The 24,555-nt window shown below is 41.9% G+C and overlaps 1 protein-coding gene across 8 annotated transcripts in view; it reads left to right on the top strand.

The window, feature by feature from the left end:
- The window catches only part of ATP8A2 (ATPase phospholipid transporting 8A2), a 309,878-nt gene that overhangs the window by 105,628 nt on the left and 179,695 nt on the right, over positions 1 to 24,555 (top strand). For all 8 annotated transcript variants that reach the window (XM_068671922.1, XM_068671930.1, XM_068671958.1 and 5 more), the window contains one exon: positions 11,781 to 11,953. In XM_068671922.1, the coding sequence (XP_068528023.1) occupies positions 11,781 to 11,953 (173 nt within the window). The remainder of the gene's footprint in view (positions 1 to 11,780; positions 11,954 to 24,555) is intronic.

Here is a 24,555-nt window from a genome sequence, read left to right as displayed (position 1 = left end):
GTGATAATTATGTCAACAAATGATATTATATACCTACCATCATATGATAATGGTGATGCTGTAAATATGCACTACTTTATAGGTATTTCTATACACATATATAGATTAATACCTCTAATTTTTTCGCCTGGTGGTGAATTATGAGCTAAATGTTATGCTCAAGCTGCAGTGTCATCTTTTTTTTTTTTTTTTTGGCTGAATTCTCCTTAGTAGTTTGTGATCACCCAAGTGTACTAAACAAATTTAATACAGAAACATATGTTTAAGACTCTGCAGCACAGAATCCCATACCTTTGTGATCTAAAGCTGAAGGTTGTGGTATCTTGATCTGAAGATAGCTGGTCAGCTAAGAGGTTAGCTTTTCTTTGGGAAATGACTTGGCAGATGCAAGTTCTGAACAAGAGCTTGCTCCTACTTGGGGAAAGCTGGATTATTTTACTGAAAAGAGAAAAAGCAACTGGGACTTGTTTGTTGAAAGTAGAAGGAGTTGAAACAAAAAGCCTATTTTGCTGAATGCATTTAATAAAGCTAAAATATCAAAACATAAAGACACTAAGGCATTCTAGCTTGTTAGCAAAACTAACAGGCAGCTTCCTCTTGGCACAGTACAGTCGCTTTTAATAATTACCCAGATGTGTTAGTCTGCAGAACAAGAGTTTCTTTCTTGTGCCTTCTGTAGTATGAGTCACAAGCTATCTTGTGTGTATCGTAAGCTGCTCTGTGGTCAAATGTCTAATATGTATGGATAGCAATAGACAGTCCCATATTGAGCATTCCGGAAGAAAATGAAAATGGTGTAATCAGCCTAATCCTGGTCTTGGTTTAAAGAGAACAGGGTTTTAGTACACTATATGAAATCCCCAGTCTTCCCAGGATGGACATGTGCTTCTTGCTAAAGTTAAAATATTAAAAAATAATGTCAAACTGAACAAATGTGGTATTGTCTTTCATGGCATTTAAAGAATAATGATAATGAATTGTCATTTTGACAGCAGTTGTTTCTACAATTGTTTCTTGTACTGCAAGCTTGGCCCTTGGAGCAGTCAGAGCAGCATTGCAGAAGGCTCATGGCTTGCAGGATGGTGCCTGTGGCAGTCGTGGGGCACTGGATGACCAGTTGGGATGTCAATTTGTTGGGCTGAGAATGGTGAGATTTTTTTAAAGAAATAAATCTTAATCACTTTGAGTGAGGGTTTGCAGTGGAGATTGATGTTTGGAAGATGCCATTCCAGTTATCTGTGTTACTCTTCAATCTAAGGGAAGCCCTGTTGCAGGAAATCAGCAGCTTTATTTCAGAAAGCTAAAATGGTAGAATGACCACTTCTGGCAGCGTGCACTGCCAGGAAACTTCATCTGTGAGATAGTGAGATGACTGCTTAGTGAAATCTTCAGTCAGTTTTTCCATATTAAGAGGTTAAAGCTTCTTTTCCTTCCTACTTGTCTTCTCTCACGGCCTGAGCCCCCAGCTCATGGGCCAGGGGGGATTTCATGTGTACTCCTTGATCAAGACATCCCATTGCCTCACTGAGAGGCATGCTGTGAGTTTGCTCGGAGATGAATGTACTGCTGACAGGACAGAGGTGCCTTCGGGGTACGTTTTCTTCCCTATTTGCTAAGTTCCCTGGCCCCTATAAAACCAGTTTGTTATCAAACTGAAAACATCTTGAATAATTATCTGTACCTTTTGATGGTCCAGTTCATCTGGACTTTCAGCTGCCACTGGAGACATAAGACTCACTGATATCATCTGTTTATCTAATTTTAGTCAAAGATTGGGTCTGTACGTGATAACCTGAGACATGCTATGCAGATTAAAGATTCTGTATATAGATGTTTTAGATTACTTGTCTCACTGTGAAGAGATTTCAGCTTGTAGTTAGATTGTAAACTATAAAAATCATCTCAGTGCAGCCATCTAATATCTCTGGGTCCTTCGTATAAATGTTTTTCTTGGCACGATAGGAGATCGTATTGATCAGGCAGAATCACGGTGCAATTAACCAGGCAGGTATTGCTGAGTAAAAGCAATGACAAAAGTCATCCGTGCTTTGAGAATGGATTCTTGCCTTGCCTCACGTTCGTAGTGATGTTGGCAAGATGCTCTATATTTGTGTAATATTTTCAATTGTTGCAGTTCAAGCAAACGTGGTGAAGTTACTCTTAAATGGATTTGGATAAACAGATGAGGTATTGCTGGAAACGCTTGAGTATAGTTGTGGTATCCGAGCTTATCAAATCCAAGTATGTATTATCGTATATACCAAATAAACATGGGTGATGAACTGGCTCAACAGCAGAGCTCAAAGGGCTGCAGGGAGTGCAGCCGCTCACTCGCGGTGCTCCCCAGGGCTCCTTTCTGGGGCTGGTCCTGTTTGGTGGTGTTATCAGTGGTCTGGGTGCAGGAGAGGAAAGCATCCTTAGCAGGTTTGGAGATGATACTAAACTGGGAGGTGCTGTCCCTCTCTGGAGGGACGAGAGGCTTCGCAGAGGGATCTGGATACCTTGGAGCACTGGGCAATCATCACCAGCATGAAGTCCAACACGGGGAAACGTGGGGTGGGTGCTCCTGGGTTGGAGCAGCGCTGGGCACAGGCACAGGCTGGGGGATGAGGCTGGGGAGCAGCTCAGCAGGAAGGGACCTGGGGTCCTGGTGGGACTGGGGCAGGCTTCCTAGAGAGGTGGTTGATGCCTCGTGCCTGTCAGTGTTAAGGAACATTTGGGCAGTGCTCTGAATAACAAGCTTTAACTGTTGCCTGAAGTGGTCAGGCAGTTGGGCTTGGATGACTTGCAGGTTCCTTCTGACTGAGCTATTTTGTGCTAAATCTTTTCGTAAGGGAAATGCAGGTATTGCTTGATGACCTTTGACAGACTTTTGTGGAAAGGCAGATGCTCCTTATAGTAGCATCTTTTGGAAAAAATACGTTCTTGTACTCTTCGGTTAAACAGAAACTTTCAGGGACTTTGTGAAGAACCTTATTGGGACTGATTTTGAAGGGTGTCAAAAGATTTTTGCAAGTTTTTTTTTTTATTTTTTTTTATGTGGTACCTGTAGAAATGGTTTAGGAAACACCAACTATCTGCTTAAATAAAAACAAATCTTTCAACACATCTTGAAGGGTTTTTTAGTGGTGAGCAAGGTTAAAGTTCTTTGCAAATGTGTATTGGTGTCGCAGTTGATGCGTTGTATTTTAAAGGTAATTTCATTGTACCTGATTGTTAGTGGCTAAGTACTTGTGTAAAGCATAGCACCTCAGGTTTCTGCAGGAAGGACATTAATAAACACAAGCACTTTGTCTTGAATTCTCATTTAATGTGATTTGTAACATATCGGTCACTATGTGCAGGATGCTTCTACGTGGATTATGTTCAAAAACATAATGAGCCAAATGAGTTTGCAGATGCTACCAGGCTGTGAGGCTGCTTGTGCCTCTTGGGGTTTTTGGACAGGGTTTTCGAGTGATTTCTTACGAGAATGGCCCGAAAGAGATCAGATACAGTTAAAAAGATGAGACTTGAGATCTTGCTGTGGGCAGGAGTGCTCGGTTCAATGAACACAAGATGGGCAGCCGAAAAGGAGTCAGTGGTTCACAACTGCTTGTGAATTAGGTGTTATGCTGTGTTGGAAAAGCCAAAAGATCAGCTGGAAAGTACAGCAGAGGAATACAGCCTACTCCGTTCAACACAGAGACTGCCTCACCTGTGTCCCTGTTTAACCACGTAGTCATAGCCTGCTGTCCATAGCACCGTGAAGTTTGTTTTTTGGCATTGTGGTACATTTTTAAGGGTCAGAGAAGGCCAAGGTAGTTTTGGGGACACACGTAAATCCCCTTTGGGTGCTTAATTCTCCTTAAACCTCAAGGCCAAGGTAGTTTCTTGGATGCCTTTAGATGCCCTTTGGATACCCAATCCTTCTCACTGTGAAAATGTGAAAATGCTTGTCTGAATTTTTGTGAGTAGAACACGAAGTCCATGTTGTTGTAGAGTAGATTGTATTAGGACATGAATATTCTCATGAATTATCAGGTTCTACTTGTGTTTTGAGTTTCTGTTTAGTTGGCCATAAACCACGGCTTTTGGATCAGTTACACATAAGCCAGTGACAGTGCACCCAGCAAACACTGCAATATTTGAATCTGTATTTACACACACCGTTGAGCTCTAAAATAGAAGCACTTAAAATATGTAACAATGCACATAATCAGTGTTTTGAAGGTAGCTGAATTACAGGAAGTCAATAAAGAGGGGAGGCAGAGCAACCTGGCTAACAAATCCTGCAGCTTGCCGCTCTACTCAAGGAATGTTCTTTACCAGGCTTTGTGGTGATGTCCTTTGCACTCCTGCTTGTAGCCAGGTCTGTGGAAGTTGCCCGTCTGCTTTCAGAGACTTGTTTGCTCTCCTGCTTGAGTTAGATGCCGAAAACTTGGAACGCTGGCCAAAGTGAGGGTCTGTTTCAGAAATGAGGTGGTATTTCTTGCTTGGTTTGAAGAGAGGTTCCAAGGTGAGCGTTTGCACATGTGCTATTTAGTGTGGAAAGCGCTTCCAGTGACTCCTCTGCCCAACAGGTGTTGCTCTAAATGCTTGTATCGTGTTTCAGCAGCTTTGGTTTCCACATTAGTTTGCCTTGCCCATACGGTCGTTATCCTGACTCTGCCAGACGTCCGTACGGATCCCTCAGGTAGCGCAGCCAGATGGTCTGAAACGAAGGACTCTTCGCCACGCAAACACGTGCTGAAGCTTCTAAGTTGCAATCAAGATACAGTGGAAAATTTCCCATAAAGTAGGGCTGGTGAGTGTTATCCTGAGAGGGGGTTATGCAGTGAAGTCCTCCATGAAGACATTTAACCGGGGGTCAGGGGACGTGGCAGGCATTTTACCTTAAAACTTTCTTTTTCAGTAATTGATATCAGGTAATTGATACACGTGATTACTCAAACTATCTGCTCTTAGGAATGAAGCAGCAAAAGCCATAAAAATAATTCTTGCACGGGTGCAATACATCGGGCTGGCCCATCGGTGTGTTCCAGAGCAGTGGCTTAGCAGGTAGCGTGATTTATATCATCACGTGGACTTTGAGGGGTTTGGAAATGATTTACAGGATGGTGGAAGAAGTTAACTTGGGAAATCTTTAAATGCTGTAGCTAGCAGCATTTTGTAGATTTATGATAGATATAGCATGAAAACAAGTAGTTGACTTACCTTAGAGTTAAGCTAACACTTAGTGTTAGTTTAACATCTCACTGTAGCAGCTTGTTCTGTGAGGATGGATTCAAATCCTTTGAGATGGAAGAGAGAGCATGCAGGAGGGGAATGCAAAATGTAGAGGCCAGAGAAGGCCAGAACACGCGATTGATTTATCCTTAATGAATATTTGGCTCACTGAGGTTACAGATCCAGGGGTGAGTCCTTCCCTGCTTTAGATGAAGAGGCTTTCTTGTCTGTCTGCATCACGCTTCTTGCCATTTAGTTTTCTTTTCAAGACCTCTTGCCTTGTGGTTCATACATTACTCTGTGCTTAGAATGAAACACGAACGTAGCTGCTGCGCAAATGAGATTTCACCCATGTTATCATCTCAGTAGCTCTGTAAGCCTGTCCAGGGAGTAGCAGGGAAGGAAGGGGAAGAGGAGATTCGTAGCTCATCTTAAAACAATTGGCCAGTTTCCCTCTGGGTATCAGCTTGTTTTGTAAGATTAAATTTAGAGAAGAGTTGTTATCCTGCAGGCTTCTTTTGCACCCGAGGCTTTTAAAAGTCCTAAAGATTTCATTTTATTTTTTCTTGGCAAGTATTTGATGCTGTTGTTCTGTACTGGATACCAAACCGCCTCACCCACTGATGTTTCTTAGTGTAGCATGCAGGCTTCCCAAGCTCCCATGGGAGCGAAGGCACTCTACAGTGTGCTGTTGTTAAACAAAATAGAACAAAAACCTCTAAATAAGAACACTTAAGGCTTTGTTACAAAACGTAGTTCTTGTGATAACCAGGCCTGTTGTTTTTTCAACTCTTGTTCTCAGTGAAGTCAGCTGAGCTTCATAAAGTTAACTCCATTTTCATTGCCTTCCAAGTTAACTCAAGGTATCATGGTTTGATTTTGAGCATTTGCTGTGTTAAATTAAAAAATAATACTCTGGGAAATCATAGAATTTGCTTATGTTAGTGTAAGCTTTTAAATCCAAAGCTGGCCATAGCAGGTGTTTTTTCTGGGGCTTTAGAAAGTGAGAATATACAAACACACTATTAAAAAATTTGTTAGGTTCTGAGTGCAGTCCAGAGAGAAGACCACACAAACTCTGCCCCAGGATGTTTTCATTTTCTGCCCATCAACAAATGACATTCCACTGTGGAGATTTATAGCAGTGTGCTAATGATGTTACTCCATCTTCTGGATGGACAGGACAAACACACAAAACAGTAAAATCTGCAAGTTTGTTTTTAAGACGGTAATGCAAGTTAAATGGGTTGTGTTTGTGCTTGGAACTTGTTAACATGGAAAGGGGGAAATAAACAGGAAGAGCACATGGGGTAGGTTTGTTCTGGAGCACACCTCCGTGTCTTGAGTTCAACTCAAGCGTGAAGGCTACAACATTAACCCTTAAACACACTGGGGTGAGGTCGAATTGCTGATACTTACAGAATCAAAACCCAGCCCTTCCCTCAGTAGTATCGAATGTATGGAAGTAGAGGAGAAGTAAGAGGATTTCCTTAGCTTCCTCAGATTTTTGGAGTTCTGCAGTTGACTGTAGTGTGATCTTTTTAATGTGTTTGTGGGGGAAATCTGTCTGGTATGCCACTATAATGGGGTCTGATTGGCAGGACCCTGTATAGGATTCCCTGGAGCAGCTGGATGCTGTGTGTGTATAAAGGAAGTTTTGAGGCAGGGGAGAAACAAGTTCAGCATGGATAGGTGAGGTGCTTTGTAATATTCTGTTTTTGTTTTCAGAATTGCTGACAAACTTTCCATTTACTCTTGATGGGCATTCACCAAAAACTTCAGTGATACTCCACAGGTCTGAGTTTATCCAGGCACTTTATTAGGACTGGTATTGATTTCTCCTCCATCATGCTTCTTCTGGTGTAGGATTGATTTATTCCTGCTTGATGTGACTCAAAGAAGAAAGTTATCCCTTGATGTCAAACACAGAGTAAAAGCTAGGTATCAAAGTAGAGATTTCTGTTGCAGTTACCAGTAATGAGTTGCCCATGGAAGAATGCATTTCCCCACGGTTTCCAAATGTTTGTTCATCTGCTTACTGAGGAAGTCTGTAATATACCCGGTGAGATTTGGGGCTGCTTTCTTTTTGCTTAATTGCACTGGCCTACAGGATCAGTAAATAGGCTTTTTTTTTTTTAATTTTAAACAACATTTGTAAGTAGTTGGAATAAACACAAGTAGGAATGAGTGCTTCTTCACTGTGTCAGCTGTGAGGCTGTAAGTTAGCAATGCACATGTTTATGGAGAGCTTTACAAAATACAGTTTAAATGGGATGCTTGATAAGTCTTTTTTTTTTCTTTCTTTTTAGCTTTTTGCAGTGTATTAAACCTGCTACTAATTCTGTGACATCGTTTGGCAAGATAAGTAAGTTCAGTGACCAGGGCATGAATGAGATAAGGCATATACATAGCCACAATAATAAGTTGTGGAGAGGCTGGTAATGCCATCTCATGAGAAACATCACCTTTTGGAAGTCATCCTCTTGCTGCGTGCCTTCTTTGGCTCTTGCTTTCTTTGGGCAACAGATGCTGGATATTGAATAACTCTGTTGCTCCTGCCCTCTGGTTCTCCTCCTCCTCTGCAGAAGCAGATGGTTTGCCTTGGTCCTTCATCATGCTTTGGGGCAGGGGGAGAATCGATGGAAAATGAAAGAATTTCCTGTGCAGCACCAAAGGGCTGGCACTTTTTCCAGCAGACAATGAGAGAAACTATGACTCCTTGCATGGCAGTAGGCAGAGAGAGAGGGCAGGGACTGTTTCCCTCCGCTTGAAGTAGTCAGAGAAGGTTTTTCTTCATCCTGTGAATGGATTGAGAGGAAAGGGGCTAACCCTGCATTTGTGAGCAAGAGAAAGGCTAAAGCACGACTGAGAGGAAGCAGTGAAAGGGGGAATAAAAAAAAAAAACAAAAAACAAACGCTCCAAGATCTCAGTCCTTGGGTTAAAATTCTGTTATTGAGGACATTACCTAAAGTGCACCCCATACCATCGTTGGGATTTCTGTGAATGCTGTTACTCCGTAGTGCTGCTCCTGAAGTAGACACAGCAGCTGTCCTTCCCCAAAGACACAGCCTGGTTTTTCCTGGACCGATCTGTTATGGTTTAAGCGTGGTCATTTATTTTGTGTTTATTTTTCAGGGACAGTGTAAATAAAGCATGCTGTGAAGTCATAAATCTAATCCCTCACAGTTTAATGGGGAAGGAGAGATCGACACGTTCATTATTGTAATGAAGAAGGTGCAAAATGTAATCTGTGTCTGAAATTGTGCTGACAGCACTCCGTACAGTCTGTTGTTGTACTCATTAATTTCATCTGCAAATTTGCCTCCAGTCTGGGGACGGTTTCTTAGTTTGAGTCAGAGTAAGTTTGGAATACCATACCAATGAGTGGGGCTGGAAAAAATAAATTGAAAAGCAGCTTCTACTCCCTTTTTCTTTCTTTTCTTTTTTTTTCCTGGGTGGAAACTGGAGATGGAGGACTCCTCTGTAACAGGCCCCTTCTTGATCAGGACCTCCCTGAGCTGCCAACTGCTGGGGGCCAAGAGGATTTTTAGGGGGTTATTTGTATGTGCCTGCTGTACATCTTGTTCCTTGACTGGTTTTGGCCACCGACATGACGGTGAGCCTCTGTTTTGATGGACTCGAGCTATTTTTGTGTCATATTTTGCTGTCTTTATTGGTGTAAAGCTGATCTAGTCCAACCTGCGAGTTTTCTGAAAGAGCTGATTTGGGAGTTGGCACTGGCTTGGAAGTGCTGTAATGTCCAGCAGATTTGTGATGTATTTCAGACTTTTTTTTGCTTATTTTTTTTTTATTAAGGGTGTTATTCAAGGCAAGTAAAAATATGTAGCCTCTGCTCACCACAGTCCGCTCAGTCTTGGTGCTCAGTGCACTGTGGTGGATCTCTGTCTTGAAAGATGTCAGATGAAGCTCAATCAGTGCTAGGCATGAAAAACATTATAAAAATTAGATTTGGATCTCTGGTGTATTTTTCTGTCTGGAAACAAGGCCATTTTTATTTTAGCTGGAAGAAGACAAAGGAAAAAATCCTTTATCATGACATTATGAACACAGGCATTTATAGATCATTTATATAATCCTCCTGTAGCATAAATCTTCCCCAAAAGACTGAAATCAATGGGAAGGGAACACTTTTATTGCTGGTTATTTCATTAAAATGTTATTGGGAGTGATTAGGGTCCCAAATAGCTTGGGTTACTGTGGTGAAACTGGAGGTTGGCCTAAGCAGCTGGGGGGGAATCCAGCCCTTTGTGGGTTAACCTTGGCTACGTTTCTTTACTAGGTTCTCTTCAAAAGTATTTGTCCAGTCCTAAGATGTCGCATATATATGTTAATAGACTGCTTTTGTTTTAATTAGCCAAATAGTTGAAAGGAGCTTTCTCAGGAGCTCAGCATGAGCTGAAATACGTCGCTGTGGTGGCCTTGTGCCATCTGCAGAAGAGCAGCACTGCATTGTAGGGGACAACGTGGAACAGTCTGAGATGAAAGATGCTTCTGCATGTCTGTGTAATGTGAGGTGTAAGGCAGACATTTCCTCTTCTGCAGGCTGGGAGAGAGTGGGGGAACAAGTATATTTATGGATATGTTATGTATGGGAGAATGCTTCTCAGCTGGAAGATGAAATCCACGTAGGAAAGGTTTCTACGGGACATTTTGGACAACTCAAGGTCTATATTGTCCAACTGTACTTCTAGCTATGAACTTTAGGATGTGCAGATCCCGTAGAAAATGCTGGTAGACACTAATCATGTCTTCCATGCATGCTATATTGGCTTTTTTTATACCTGTCACCCCTTACGTAAAATAGTCATCTAACCTACCACATGTGAGGAAGAGAATTCCATACATAGTTTTTCATCACTGTATTCACAGAAGCTGAATGACTTTTCTGGTCTTTTATAGTGCACAGCGACAGCATGTGAAAGCTTAAATCAAGGAATTAAGAATGTGTAGTACAAGGAAACTTTGTGCTCTTTTGCTCTTTTTTCTCCATCTCTCCCTTCAGGTATAGATGCTGGAGAGATCGTCAAAAAAAAAAAGTATTTTAAGAGGGTAAACTTGTTTCCTACTATTTCAGTAGTGGGATATGGAACTGAAACTTCTTGACTCAGGTGGATTTGGCATGATAAAAATGTAACTTTAAATACTTCTTTTGCCATCCTTGTTTGGGGGGTTCCTGTATGCAGGTTTGTGCACGTCTTTGGTTTGCTCAGCCACTTGCAAAGCTACCAGCTTCTGTTGTGAGTTGAACATAAAGGGGAAAATCCAGATTCCACATGGGTGCTGGCCTTAGCTCAAGTGATCTGTGTTCTTCAGGACCACCAGATGTGTAGTCCAGAGGAATTAGTTTAGCTACATTTTTTTTCTTATTTTTAAAAAATCTTTCTATTAAACTGGAGATACAAACATGAAATACAACACTTGATAACAGTTTGTGGCTTTATAATCCTCTGGAGAAGTCTGCATCTATAAAAACAATGAGTGGATTGCAATGATACATAAATAACATATTTTCATTTCTAACAGTTATTGCTCTATTCTAGTGACTTTTCTTCTTCTATAAAGCAAATCCATATGTGTATATATAGATTTCTTTTAGACCACAACTTGAAAGATTGTAAACCGAGTACCTTTAAATATCAATAGCAGAAGGATGTGTAAAACTTGGTTTAAGCAAAGTGTAGAACTGCATGGTTTTGAGTGCATCTCCTATTTTTGGTTGGTTCGAGTAGAGAAAGCAGATGAGAAATTGAGTGAGGATTTGCTAAAACAAAGGTGTTGTATTTGCATATGCCTTTTTTTTTTTTTTTTTTTTTAACAAAATGAAAAAAGGGAAAACACTGCAGTCCAGCAGGTAGTGATAATTCGTCACCAGTATTTGAGTTGCTGCCTACTGAAGTCTTCGTTTTTCATGCTCTGCTATCCCATGTTCCATGAATCAAGACCTTCTCTTTCAGAAAGTGTATATACACTTAAAATCATTAGAAACTTCTTGAACCATTTAGCTGTGGCTAACTCAGCTGGAGCTGCTAGTTGTTCTCCCTTGCACAGGAATAGAACTGACTGCTTTAAACGTGAACTTCATGGCGGTGGGAAGGTTGAAGTGTTTGGGGTGATGGTGTATCGTGAACGCTTGATTTTTTTTCCCAGCAGCAGCAGTCAGTGAAAATCTCTTTGTGGTAGGAAAGATGGTTTGAACAAGTACTAATACTTCAGATGGTGCTGGAAGGCAAGAAGGGCATTAGCTTTTAACTGCTCTGAAGTGTAAAAGGACATACCACCACTACAGTGGTCACCTGTTGTTCAGAAATGGATAGCAGAGGTGCCACTGGAACAAGGCATACGTTTCTCATCAACCTGATGCAGCTTTTATTAATCTGTGACCCAACCTAGTGTCCTTGCATGAGGTCCTGGTGAAATGCTAAATCGTGTCAGTGCTGGTTTGATGCATGGGTACTGGGCACCCTTGTGTGGTCTGGAGATGCCTTGTACCATTTTAGATACACTTGTTATATTAAAAAGAAACATGATTTATTTCTGTTTGATTCTTCAGGCAACAAGGGCTTCTTTGACTCAGCATTGTACCAGTCTGGGGGAGTCGCTGGGCAAGGAAAATGACATTGCTCTGATTATTGATGGCCATACGCTGAAGTATGCCCTTTCGTTTGAAATCAGGCAGAGCTTTCTGGACTTGGCACTCTCCTGTAAAGCGGTCATTTGTTGCAGGTAAGAAATTCTCTATCTATTTTTTTTTCACGGTAACAAAATGGGCATGAAGTTTTGGGAGACTTTATCCGGTATGTTAACTTTCCTTTCATATTTAGTGCTCTCAGGAAATACAAAAGTGGGAGAAATATTGTGCTATTCGAGAGGAAGTAAGTTGTAGTGGTGAGCCACTTGATAATATAATCGATTTCTCTGCTGTGAGACTGCTGAGAAGCTGGGGCTGTGTTGGAAGAGGCAAAAAGGAAGACAGCAGAGAAGCATTTCTTCTATACCACAGTCAGATCTGTGAAAGTATTCATAAGGCTGACTGACAGGCTAACAAAGTTTAAGATTTCCGTTCTTCCTGGCCTGCTACGGGATGTTCTGCAGTGCAGCAGTGTTGCACACCTTCAGGAGGAGCATTCAGTCAGCTGTGTGCTCCCTCCTGCTGGTAGGACTCTGCTGGCTCTTGAGACCAGTCTCAAGAGTGTTTTGGAAAGCAACTTGGCGTCTAGCTTCTTTCATGCTCCTAGAAGCAAGAAGAAGCAAGCATTTCCCTAAAATTAAGTGTCATCTAGTAACTCAGTCTCTCTGCCTTAATTGGTCCTAACAAAATGTGATCACTTCTATAAAATGGTAAAACTGTGCCTTGTTTTCTGGATGTAGCAGACAATGGTGATACGCAGTGATTCGTATGGGGCCCTTTGTAAGCAACAAACCATGTGACTGTCATTTGGTTTAGCTTTGGGGAAGTTTTTGATGACTTGTGGATGAAGTTAAGTTACCTTCATTTGTCAATTGTGTACGCAATGCAGGTATGTATGTACCAGTACAATTTGCCCAATTTTAAAGGTTTGACTACCACTTGCTCACAGCAGAATTTGACTATTTATGGTTTTAGCTGTATACAGACGTGGTCCCATGTCCTGACTGCTACAGAAGAAAGGAAATTAGCCCGAAGCAAGCGAAAAACAAAAGTCAACCTGCTTTTTTTTCTGTATAGCAGGAAGGTTGCATTGTTTTTAGCTTTGAAAGAAGATTATGTAGCTTTGGGGATGGTGTGTGTGTGTGTGTGTACACATGTGCATGTCTGTGCACATCAATGTTTTATTGCTGGTGTGCAGGGAGAACTGAGCCCTGGAAGGGACTGTCAGTTTAGGTGGGCAGGAAGTATTTTCTAGCAGATCCTAGGAGCAAGACCTGCCTTCTGAGGAGGTGACACCAAGCAGACAGGAAGAGTCCCATGCACCACTGAATGCTGGTGGCTGCTAGGCTTGATAGAAAGCAGCTTTGGCAAGAAGGATGTTGGGATACTAGTGAGGGCAACAAGTTGTCAATGAGCCAGCACTGCACCCTACCAGCAAAAAAGGCTAACAGTGTCCTGAGCAGCAGCAGAAAGAGTGTTGCCAGCAGGCTGAGGGAGGTGATGCTTCTATTTAGTGCTGGTGAGGTTACGTCTGGAGTAGTGTTCAGTTCTGGGATTCCCAGTCCAAAAAATGAAATGGATTTACTGGAGAGTCTAGTGCAGGGCCACAAAGGTAATTAAGATACTGGAGCATCTTCATGTGAGGAGAAAGCTGGGACTGCTCAGTCTGGAGATGAGAAGTCTTAGGGGTATCCTGCCAATTTGTCTGAATATCTGACAGGAGGGAATGGAGATGAGTTAAGGTGGGCTCTGTAGTGCCTAGTGACAGGACAGGAGGCAAGAAAAAAACAAACACATGAAATTCTGTGTCAAGAAAGCAGTATTTTACTGTGTGGGTAGACAAACACTAGAATGGGTTTTCCAGAAAGATTATGGAGTTTCTGTTCTTAGGCATAGAAAACACAACCAGATGCAGTCCTCAACGACCTGCACTAGCAGCCCCTGCTTTAGCAGGGCAATTGGACAAGATTTCAAGGGGTCCTTGCCAAGCTGGGTAATCTTGTGATTCTGTGACTGCGGAAAAACGGTGGTGGTTTTGTTTTGCTTTGTTTTTTTTTTTCTCCAGACAATGCTCTTTGTCCTTCTCCGAGCTCTGTTCTGAATGACTGTCATTTACAATGACTTCCAGTCCTAACATCCCTTCATAGCAGACTTTTTGCTGTTGTTGATTTTTTTTTTTTTTTTTTTTGGGGTGCAGTGGTAGGGCAGGAGGTGTTGGAGGATGGGTCTCATTTTTTTTGCAGCTGTTTCACAGGAGTGAACGAGTATTTCACAAAAGGGAGTTCCCACAATTGCAACCTTGAACACAACAGACCAAATTGTCACTGGAGTTGAAGATGAACATTAAATACATTTGTTTTTCTTGTTGGCTGGGTGTTCAGCAGTCCATCCTCGTCAGTGCCATGCATTGCTTTCAAAGCTTGTCTTTCGAAGTGCCCCATTTTGCTTGGATTCACATGTTAAAATTTGAGTAAATATATATTAATAAAAACTCTTTTCTAAAGCTCTTGACTATCCCAGGAGAGTACTCTGAAGCCACCACACCCTTGTTGTTCCACACTAACTCTCCGTGGAGGTATGCCTCATGTCCAGAGCTACTTTCTATAGGTCTGCATTCTTTTCTTTGTGCTCACTTTCTTTGGGCTTAAGGGCATGAAGTGCTGAGGAAGTGAATTGACCCCGAGTTGTAGGCTAACGCTGTTGTCTGTGGAGGAGAGCTGACGACCACTGAGCAAATCCAAAGCTCTTCTTTTCATCCTCTGTCACTACGCCCTGGAAGAGATCCTCCTGAGGCAGTTTTTCTCGACGATTTGGTGAGCTTGGTCAAAGATCTGTGTGGCTGAAGCATATCCTAAATTGCAAATGTTTAGATTTATAGTTCATAATCTGTAAGTAATTTACTGAAGGTAATGAATGGTCCTGGTTTGTAAACAGAAATGCAATACCAGGTATTTTCTCTCCTGCTATTTCATGGTCAAGCCAACAGCAGTTGTAATTATTAGTGAATTAGAAAATTGAGGAACAGTGCAGAAAATAACGTGAAGTGTAAATCAAAGGGAAAATATGATGTAATTTCATAGGCTTAAAAAGAGGAATAAAAATAACTGCGTTTTGAATCCCCAGGGAGAAAGAGGAATGCCTTTATTAGCCTTTAAGTCTTTGCAGGAACCTTCCAGTTACTTGCCAGGTGCTTGATACTGAAGAAAGAAAAACATTTTTTTCCGACTCTGGGCTGTTTTTAATAGTACTTTGTGTGTCAAATAAGACAGTGCGTTTAAACTTCACAGGAAAAAAGTTTTAAAATGTAATTGGCACAGCAATAGGAAACTTCAAATTAAACCGAGTTAGTTTTCAAACAAAAATGTTAATTGGGAGGGGGATCTGGGTCTTTAAACTTAGTGGTATGACGTTTAACCACTCTAGGAGGAGTTGTGTTGCTGTTCTCAACCTAGCAGAAATTCGGGAGACTTAATATTTCATAAATTTGCTGTAAGGTTTTCATCCCCTCTGGGGCGTTTCAGCTGCATTTGGCATTCAAGGATTTTTTTTAATATACTTAAGATATACTGCACGCTCATTTGCTGGGCTTTAGGCATAAACTGTAGTTGAACTTGATTCTCAGGGGTAATCTCTTAAAATGAAACTGTAGGAAGCCTGGCCCCGTTCTGCGTTTGGAGGAGGAGATGGTATCTTCTGATGGGGGTGAGTCTGCCACTGTTACATAGTCACTAACAGCCCGCTGGCACAGTGGAGGAAAAAACACCCCTTGGGAGACCGGGGAAGCCTGCAAAATCAAACCAAGCAATTCCTTAAGGAAAAGACTTGATTTTTAAAGTTTTTTCTTCAGAAACTGACAGGTCTGATCATCTTCCCTTACACTGACAGGGTTTGCAGCCAGGCCAGAGCGAGCAAAATTTGCTGGTCAGTGGAAGTAAATGTTGCCTGGACAGGAGCTGAGTCCCAGACTTCATTTATGAGATCCGGGCTTATGGATTTCAAATGTTTCCATTAAATTCCTGTTGTTAATTGTTTTGTGCTAGCTACAAAATGTTTGAGGTGGGTATGAGATTTTTGGGGGGTAACGAAATGGAGCTTCATCATCTATCTGGTGTTTACTCCTCTTAAAGAAAGCTGGGTTACACAGCAGCTCACTGCGTGGCTTCGAATAGAAAAGCAGCAAAAAGCAGCATGTGACCTGCATGTGACTGCAGTGTATTTAATTTCTCGGTGAAGAATCTGCCTTGAGTTGGAATTCTTGTAATTGAAATATGTGATCTTTCAGGAATACTTCAGGAAAAAAAAAAAAAAAAGCTGTTGAATAGAAGTTCTTTGCAGGCAGCAAGAACTCTGGCTTTCTATGGGCTTAATGCCATACTAACAAGGCTTGCAGCAGGAAAATGCAAATCTCTGGCTTTTTAAAGACTGAATCATTCCAAGCGTTTGAAGTATTTAAGGATAAATTGTTGGATGGCAGAAGCGGCGTCCTTCCTTGAATGTCTCTTGTAGGTGTATGTGCAATGAAGCAAGGATCTCCAGCGAGATGGGTGGCATCAGGCTGGGACCACATCCATCACTGGGCTGCCTCGGGGTGTTCTCTCGGATTACCGTATTATTCTTCCGCCTCTTGTGCTCTTGTATTATTCTTCTGCTTGTATTACAGGCTATTTCTGCAGTACTGCTTGAAGTAATGGTACTGGGCTGTCATTTAGGCAGTGTATTACTCTTTTACAAATAAATGTCTGCAGGGAAATGAAGTTAAGCTGAGCTTTTGTGTGTGGACCCTGCAGCCTTTGTCAGCTGAGTGAACAGGGAGTTGGTGCCCTCATCAGGAGAGGGTTTGGGTGTGAATGGCACCAGAAACCAGAGAAACCCATCCTGTGAGTTTTCAGAGCTCCTGGTCAGAATTTGTGGGTTTGTAAATGGAGAGCCACAGCTGGCAAACCATGTAAGTGTTTGGATGGTAAGCACTCACCTCACAAATCCACTGTAGATTGTTTGGAAGAGAAGGCAGTCAAAATTTTGTGCTCTGCTCTTTCTTTCATAGCAAGTTTTGCCAAGTTGCTTGTACAGGGCAGTTGTGGTGTCTCTCACGTCCCTCTAAAGAGACACTGATGCTTCACTGAGACCTGATAAAATATTTTCTGCTTGAAGGTAAAAAAGTTGCTTTGACCAGCCTTTTCTTTTCCTACTTTTATTGCATAAGAGCTCCTGTATTAAAGCAACACTGCCTCTTCCTGATGTTTTTCCTCTGTTCCTGCTGTTCATGTTACACTGGTGGAAATCAGTACAGCTCAGAGACGTTCAGTGAAGCTGTGCTGACTTCATCAGCCTGCAATCTGCTCGATTAGTAAAATAAATCACAACGTTTGCTTTGACCAGTTGATTTCTCCTGATGTTTTATCTGGGGTTTAGGTTTTGGCTCTTGACAAAATAGCTCACCTCAACAGGAATAGAAAGGAAAGTGTCCTGATGGCTGTGCAGTCCATCAGTTTTATCCTGCCCATCTCTTAACAGCTGCCCTCTTCTGCAGAGACCATCAAGTAGTGCTGCAGCGTGAGGAGACATTGAGGAAATCCAGCAACAGTGATTTCTGTGGAGCATCTGCTGTTTCCACAGGGGCAGCAGCCCTTTTGTGGTTGCTGCACCCCCAGGACTTCGCTAGCTTTTAGGTGTGATGAGTGTGCAGCTGCTGCCCAGGATCTGACCATTGACTGCAGGACTCATGCCCAGCCTCACCAGCTAACCCTGCCAGGTGGTAATGGCATAAGGGGTTGGGTTTGGTACCTTCAGGAATTGTGGAGTTGTAGTAACAGTGATTAGAAACCAAGGAGAGAAGTAAACTAGGTGAGAAAATGCACGTTCTTTAAACCCACAGCCCTCCCCAGCAACAAAACCCGAGCCTGTGTTCCCACTTCTTTGCTGTTTCAAATAGAAGTGTGCACAGGGGGTGTCTGGGGAAGACCCGAGCCCAATAATGTCGCTCAGAGAACAGACAGTAAATGTAAAATGAACACACCCTTTGGTTAGAGCATGTCTGCTGGGGTGTTGAAAGGGAGGAGGATTTAACGAACAGAAAGCAGATGGTGGGGGAAGGAAAAAAAAAAAAAAAAGGAGCCCGTGAAGAGTACCTGTTGCTAATTGTTCCTGTCACTCTGTCAGCTGGGTAATGAGAAGACAGATGAGGAGACGAGAGAAAAGTTGTCTCGGCATCTGAGTTGTAAGGCCATAGGTTGCGTGCTTCTGGTCTTCCATCCTCGTTCTGAGGAGCCATCAATAATATAGCTCACAAAACGAACATCTGGAATACCTCTTAAATATTTATGCCTTTAAGTCTCATTGTTGCCAGTGTTAGGACTTGACAAAGTGATTATTCGGTGCTGTAATTTGGAATGTGTTTATTTATTAAATCAAAAAAGCGTCTTGTTGACTTTCATTAGAAAAGAGCCCCGTTCCTGTGACAGAAAATTACAACGCAATTCTGATTAGAAATATGCAAACTAGTTCGAGCATTAATTGGTCCCAAAGAAAATTATGGATGTGTTGCATTTTCCTGTATATACATCTGATGTTTTCCCTCATCTCTCACCTACTGAATTATCAATGCTCCCTCTCTTGTTCTATTCCTGACAACCCGTGACAGCCCAGCATTCAGCGCGTGGCTTGGGAAGCCATGAGGGAAGAACCATTCTGGCAGCTTTACTGTTTGTAGGTAATTGAAGCAGGAGGAAGGTTTGGGGTTGCGGCATGACGTGGTGCTCTGCACTCGTGATTAACCGGCACTCAGAGATAATTAGAAACGATTGCCTAAACTGTCCAGTATGTATGCAGGTATGTGTAAAGCAATCTTGGGACTTTCTTATTACTTTTCTTTTTTAAAAACTTTTCTACTTTTTAAAAAGCTAACTGACTGCTTTGTGAGAGCTAAGTGAATTTGCAAAATGCCACCAAATCCGTGTTGAAAAGCCAATATGGCCAGGCTTCAGGGGAAGGCTGGTCTTGCTCGTGAGTTTTGGTAATTATGTTGTCCTTTGCGAGACAGAGTGAGTTTTGGCAAAATGGTTTGGCTTCTGTTAATTCTTGTCATCAGCTTCCTGAGCTATGACTGTTCCAGAGTCCCAATATCACACAGTTTAACTCCTTTAAACACTAGGTATGTGTTTGGGGAAAAAAATACTGTTAAATCCAGTCACCCATCTAGTCAACTGAGAACTCAGAGTAAAGATGCTAATCCTGAATACATTGGTGTTGCTCCAAAATGTTGCTTTGTCTTTCAGATACAGCAACCACTGCAAAGCAAGGTAACCATCTCAGATTCAGGATAGTTCTCTTTTAAGGAAATACATTTTTCAGGTCAGAAACATCTGTGAATTGCTTATTTACTTTTCTAACACTTATATTTATACTTACACCAAAAAAATACTGTCCTGACCTGTATTGTTTGTTTTTTGAATAATTCAGGTGAAGGAGGTTTTGCTCCTTCCTTTAGGTAACTATTCAATTGCTTGACATCCTGAACTTAAATGCTCCCTGCTATATGGCCAAATGTTTTCTTTGCTTTACTTCATCCCATTATTATGACCATGACTATGTTAAGGATACTTTATTCTTTTTCTTGGTGTTCAAGTTGAGAAAATAATCAAGAACCAAGTAATCTGTAAGTTGAGCCACTATTCCAGTTTCCAGTGGTATTCACAATTTAGTAAAATGTTTTTTTGATGCTATTTGTGAAAAATCTTGTTAACTGAGTGTATTTGTATTGTTTTTGGAACTTGGATATTATGGTTCAGATTGAGTACTTGTTTCAGAGTTTGTTTTTTATACTGGATGACCATTTGACTGACTTCTCTGGCCCCTAGCTATGGTTATAAATGGAACATTTGTTCCTGCAACCTTCTTCTGTGTTCACCTGAACTTCCGATTCTGTAACCATTCTTGCTAGCCAGTTCACTTACTAGCATAGTTTGGAAAAAGTTGGAGAAAAAGCACGAATTCAGCTAAAAGCAACTTCTTGTTTGTAAACAGCGATGGGTTTTTCGGTGATTTTTTTTTTTTGGAAAAAGTTATGTTCTGATAACAACTAATGATTTCTTCTCCAAGGGCTGTTTACCCTACCTGTTTTCTTTAAAAATTCATTTGTTGCCTTCTTGCATTGTGAGCCTGGTATGTAGGTGACCAAAATCTTGGTATTTCACTTGATGCATTTCATAAAGTGCAAGCGAAATGTCTGTCTTGAGCAATGCTTTGGTAACTCTCAGAAATGTTTCCAGATGATATCAGTTTCTTCACCATACTACAGCGCTGTGACCAAATTGCTACCGGTCTTTTCACGTCCCGAATAGGAGAAACCAGCAGTGCTGTGCTTAGTGCTACACTTCCCCAAGTTGGAAAATAAACATTCTTTAGATACTGCACATGAGAAAACACTGTTCTGCTGGAACATATGCTATTTTAGAGGAAAGATAAATCTGTGGCTTGGAAAACCTTCTGTTTCATGAGCAATTCATAGCACTGGTATATCAAGTGTTAGTGTGTTAACCCCCGTTTTCTGGCTGAATTCCAACTTGAACAATTGCCGCCTTCTCACTGAAATTCCTGCTGTCTTCGCTTCCTATTCAGCGCTGTTGTGAGGGTGTCAGTGTGAATGCTAAAGGTTGCTGAAGATTTATTTTTTTTTCTTTTTGCAGTTGAGAGACGGCGCATACCGATGCAAGTCTCTCCAGTTTGCCAGGGCAGTTGTGAATTAACCTTGGTGTTAACTTCCATCAGCAAAATGCCAGAGTTCATTCAAGGTGCCTTATACTGCATATATAATATGTGGTCTATGGCAGCATTCTTTGTCTACATGCTTTCTGTATCTGGTAAGAACAGTTTATTTGATGAAGCATGTAGGTTAATTGTAGGTAATGATCTTGTCCCAACTGAAGCTTTTCCCCAGACCTAAGTTTGCATCAGACACTCTGCTCTAGTAGACCTTAATAATGCAGATTTGTTCCTGTTCAAGTATCGTTAGACTCTTGACGTAGTCATCTTGTTTCTTCCCCCTTTCTTGTTTGCTCTGTCCCTGAATTCCTAGAGCGTCATGTTGCCTGCCAAGGAGTGACCGAATGTTTCCTCTCGGGGAATTCCCTTCAGGCCCATCAGGCTGGATGGAAGCCAGGGGGCTGGTGACTTGCTGCAACCTTGCAACTGCTTTGTGAAGGCAATGCATAGAAAAGGTCTTTAATCCCTCGCTCAACAAATTTCAACTACACTGAAATAGATTTGCTTTTCTGTATCCTTCTAATGGTTTGGAGAATGTTATGAGCCTATAGGTAGCTCTCCCCATCCTGGTCATTGCTTGCCATTCTCAATTTCCTTGTCTGAAAATTGAGTCATTACGCAAGCTCTCAAAACTTTGACTAGGAGGAGAGGATAGGAGGATAGTCATTGCTTTTATTTACATACTTCTTTATGATTTCTAAATTTAGTATTTGAATTTTACTAATACACAGATGCAGAAGACGAGAACGTCTAAGGAAATGGTGGTGCTGCATTGCATTTAGAAATCAGACACTCAAAACTACAGTGATATCACTCATTTAATAGGATCCCACAAACTCTCGTGCTCTATCCCTTGGGACCAGCTTAAATACTGTATTTTCCATTACTGAAAGTATCAGATAAGAAATGACAGAGGGAGGAACAGTCTATTTTGCAAGTTTTGTAATACTGCAGGGAATTACCTTGATGCGAAATCTGGGGTTTTGTGCACTACGGTTATACGTGGACACTGAAGTGGTGAAACAGCTCTGCCTGAAGTTTCCAGAAGTACTTGGTGTTGGTGGAAGCTGGCTATACAGTAGGTGCTTAGTTGAATAGACAAGGTTCTCCTGTGTATGGGGGTCTGATACCTGCTAACAGTCCTCTGGAAGTCGTGTTCTGCTGCTTGTGCACAGCAGTGCTCCAGTCATCCTTCAACAAAGAAAAATCCTTTTTCTTGCCAGTAATTTTTGTGAATGCTTTTAAAAGAAAAGGCAGGGTAAGAAATGGGAATAATGCTTCCTGGACTTAAAATGGTATTATCAAAAGCTGCAGAAGAACTTATTTTCTGCTATACTTCTGCTCCCATTCAGCTTAAGAGAAGTCACTGTTCTGAGCAGCACCAGCAGGGTTAAAATGGTAACAGCTAGGTGGTGGCCTGCTGCAGTCTGTGTTCATCTGTAGGCTTTCCTTGTGTTTTCTCTTAAATTCTCAGGTTTAGGTAGCTCCACTCTATTCTGGGGAAACTGCTGTTATTCCTCCTGGTGTCTGTGTTGCCTTTATTTTTCTTCTGCTCTCATTAGTTTCATCTGTAGTATCTAGAGCAGATGACGGTGATAGGCACTGAAAATGGTTGTCTTCAGTCTTGCTCCTTCACACCCCCCTTCTCTTACTGTTCTTCATGTCGTGGTGCACATTTAGACTTCAAATTGTTCCATCTCGCAGGTCTTCTGTGAAGTCTGACTTTATAAAATATGCTGTCTTTGTGCATTTCTATTATTGTTTTATTTATGTCCTGCACATACCTTTTGTATACAACACACAGCAGCTCAGGTTCCTACTGGCAGCTCTTTGATCAGAGCTCCTAAACCTGTGGAGGGGGTTACTCACCGTTATTTGCCAACGTGTGATCTTGAAAAAGCTGCTGTGTGTGGGTCCTAGTAAGGAGGAACAAGAAAACCATGAAACAAAAAAAGCCTGTGACAAGTAAGTGCTTGTCTTAATTTTGAGACCCTAATGCTAATGACCAGATGCAGGTGGGGTGCAGGCATGTGATTGAGGACTCAAATGACTATCAGATTGCTGCAAAAGAGCATCTTGTTCTTCAGAAATATAAGATAAGCATTTGGAGGCTGTGAACTGATCATCCTGAGCAGAGGAGCAGGATTTGACAGCCTCTGTGCAGGACAGAAGGTCAAAAACTCAGCCTACTCAAAAGGCAGAGGCTTATTTGTTCATGTAGTATATTCAGCATCAGAGTCAGGGCCAAGTTTTTCCAAACTTTCTTCTCCAATACTTCTCGTCCTGCAAGTGAGGTACTCATATGTTCCTCCGTGCTTGGTTATGTGAACAGATCACACAAATCCATCTAGAATTGTGTGATGGGTCTTGTAAGAACCGGGGGTCAGCGATTTCATCCAGGAGATGGAAGAACTCTGCTGCTTTAATGCTATGAGGGTGGCCAAGGCTGAACTGTGCTGGCAGAGGTCAGTGCCCAAAGATGGGATAAGTGCATGTCTGGGCTCTGAGGGATACTTGTAGGGTTTTTGTGTAATGTTCTCTTGCCTCTCATCCCCCAACAGATAGCCTAAATAGTGACAGTAGTAGCAACCTGTTCTGTTCAATTCACAAAGTCATTAGAATTGGTGTGGGCTTGTTTTGAGACGAGATTTGGCTGTTTAATTTTCAGAAATAGAAAGCAGCTGCACTATTGGATTTCCTGCCATTCAGATCAGCTCTTCGTAGACTGCTGAATATTGCTTGGTGTGGTGGGAGCCAGAGCTTGGCTAATTTACACCCATGGAGCAGGGGACTGCCTCCATAGCAAAAAGCAAAAATACAGTTCTCCAGCTGCTTAATTTCTTCTTGTGATTGTTACTCTTCAGGATGCTCTGTTACGTTTGTTGTTTGCAGTTGCATTACCACTGGTTAAGAAGTTGCATCTCTGAAGGAAAAAACATCAGGCAGTGCTTGTGAGCAGTTCCATTCGAGGTATCCGACCCCATTGCTGTCAGCTCCTGGTGCTTCTGCCAATGTACAGGTGCTGGGTGGCTAATTTTGGTTTTTCATACAAGTGGTTTTAGCAGTCTGAGGAGAAATGCTTGCAAGCTTTCCCCCTTTTTCTCACGTGCTGTTTCTTTTGATAACCAATGTGTGTGGGCTGGAAATAGAAGCTGTTCAGGGATATTTTGTTAGGGTAGTTTTTTAATGGCAAAATAGAACTGAGTTTTATTCTGCCCAAGTGTAAGAATCTAATGAATGTTTTTATTTTAATTGCTGTGCTTAGGAGTTCATAGCGTATTCTCCCATGAAGAAAGGCTGAGAGCTGGGGCTGTTCAGGCTAAGGAAAAGAAGGCTCTGGGGTGACCTTATTGCAACTTCTCAATACTTAAAGGGGGCTTATAAAAAAGACGGAGAGTGACTCTTTGCTCAGTCAGATAATGACAAGACAAGAGGGAATGGCTTTAAACTAAAAGAGAAAATTTAGATTAGTTATAAAGAAATTCTTCCCTCTGAGGGTGGTGAGGCCCTGGCACAGGCTGCCCAGAGAAGCTGTGGATGCCCCATCCCTGGAGGTGCTCAAGGCCAGGCTGGATGGGGCTTTGGGCAACCTGGTGTGGTGGGAGGTGTCCCTGCCCATGGCAGGGGGTTGGAATTAGATGATTTTGGAGGTCTCTTCCAACCTAAGTCATTCTGTGATATTCAAGAGATTTGTTTTGGTCTGGGTAGTTGAGTGAGTGAAGTAAATAGTGATTTAAGATCAAAAACTGGCTCTGTAGCCCATTTCTTGCTTGTTCACAGCAACAGAGGTGTTCTGGGAGACTGCCCTACAGCACGCCATCAGCTACAATCCCACTTAGGCATTTTTATTCTCTTTTTTTTTTTTCTTTTGCATTATGATAGGTCACAGGTATGGTAAAGTAATTTCAGACTACTGAATGGCTCTTCTGAAAACTAC

The sequence above is a fragment of the Anas acuta genome, chromosome 1 (assembly GCF_963932015.1).
Source record: "Anas acuta chromosome 1, bAnaAcu1.1, whole genome shotgun sequence".
Lineage (NCBI taxonomy): Eukaryota > Metazoa > Chordata > Aves > Anseriformes > Anatidae > Anas > Anas acuta.
The sequence above is the reverse complement of the archived record's forward strand: the minus strand, read 5'-3'. Positions and strand labels throughout refer to the sequence as shown.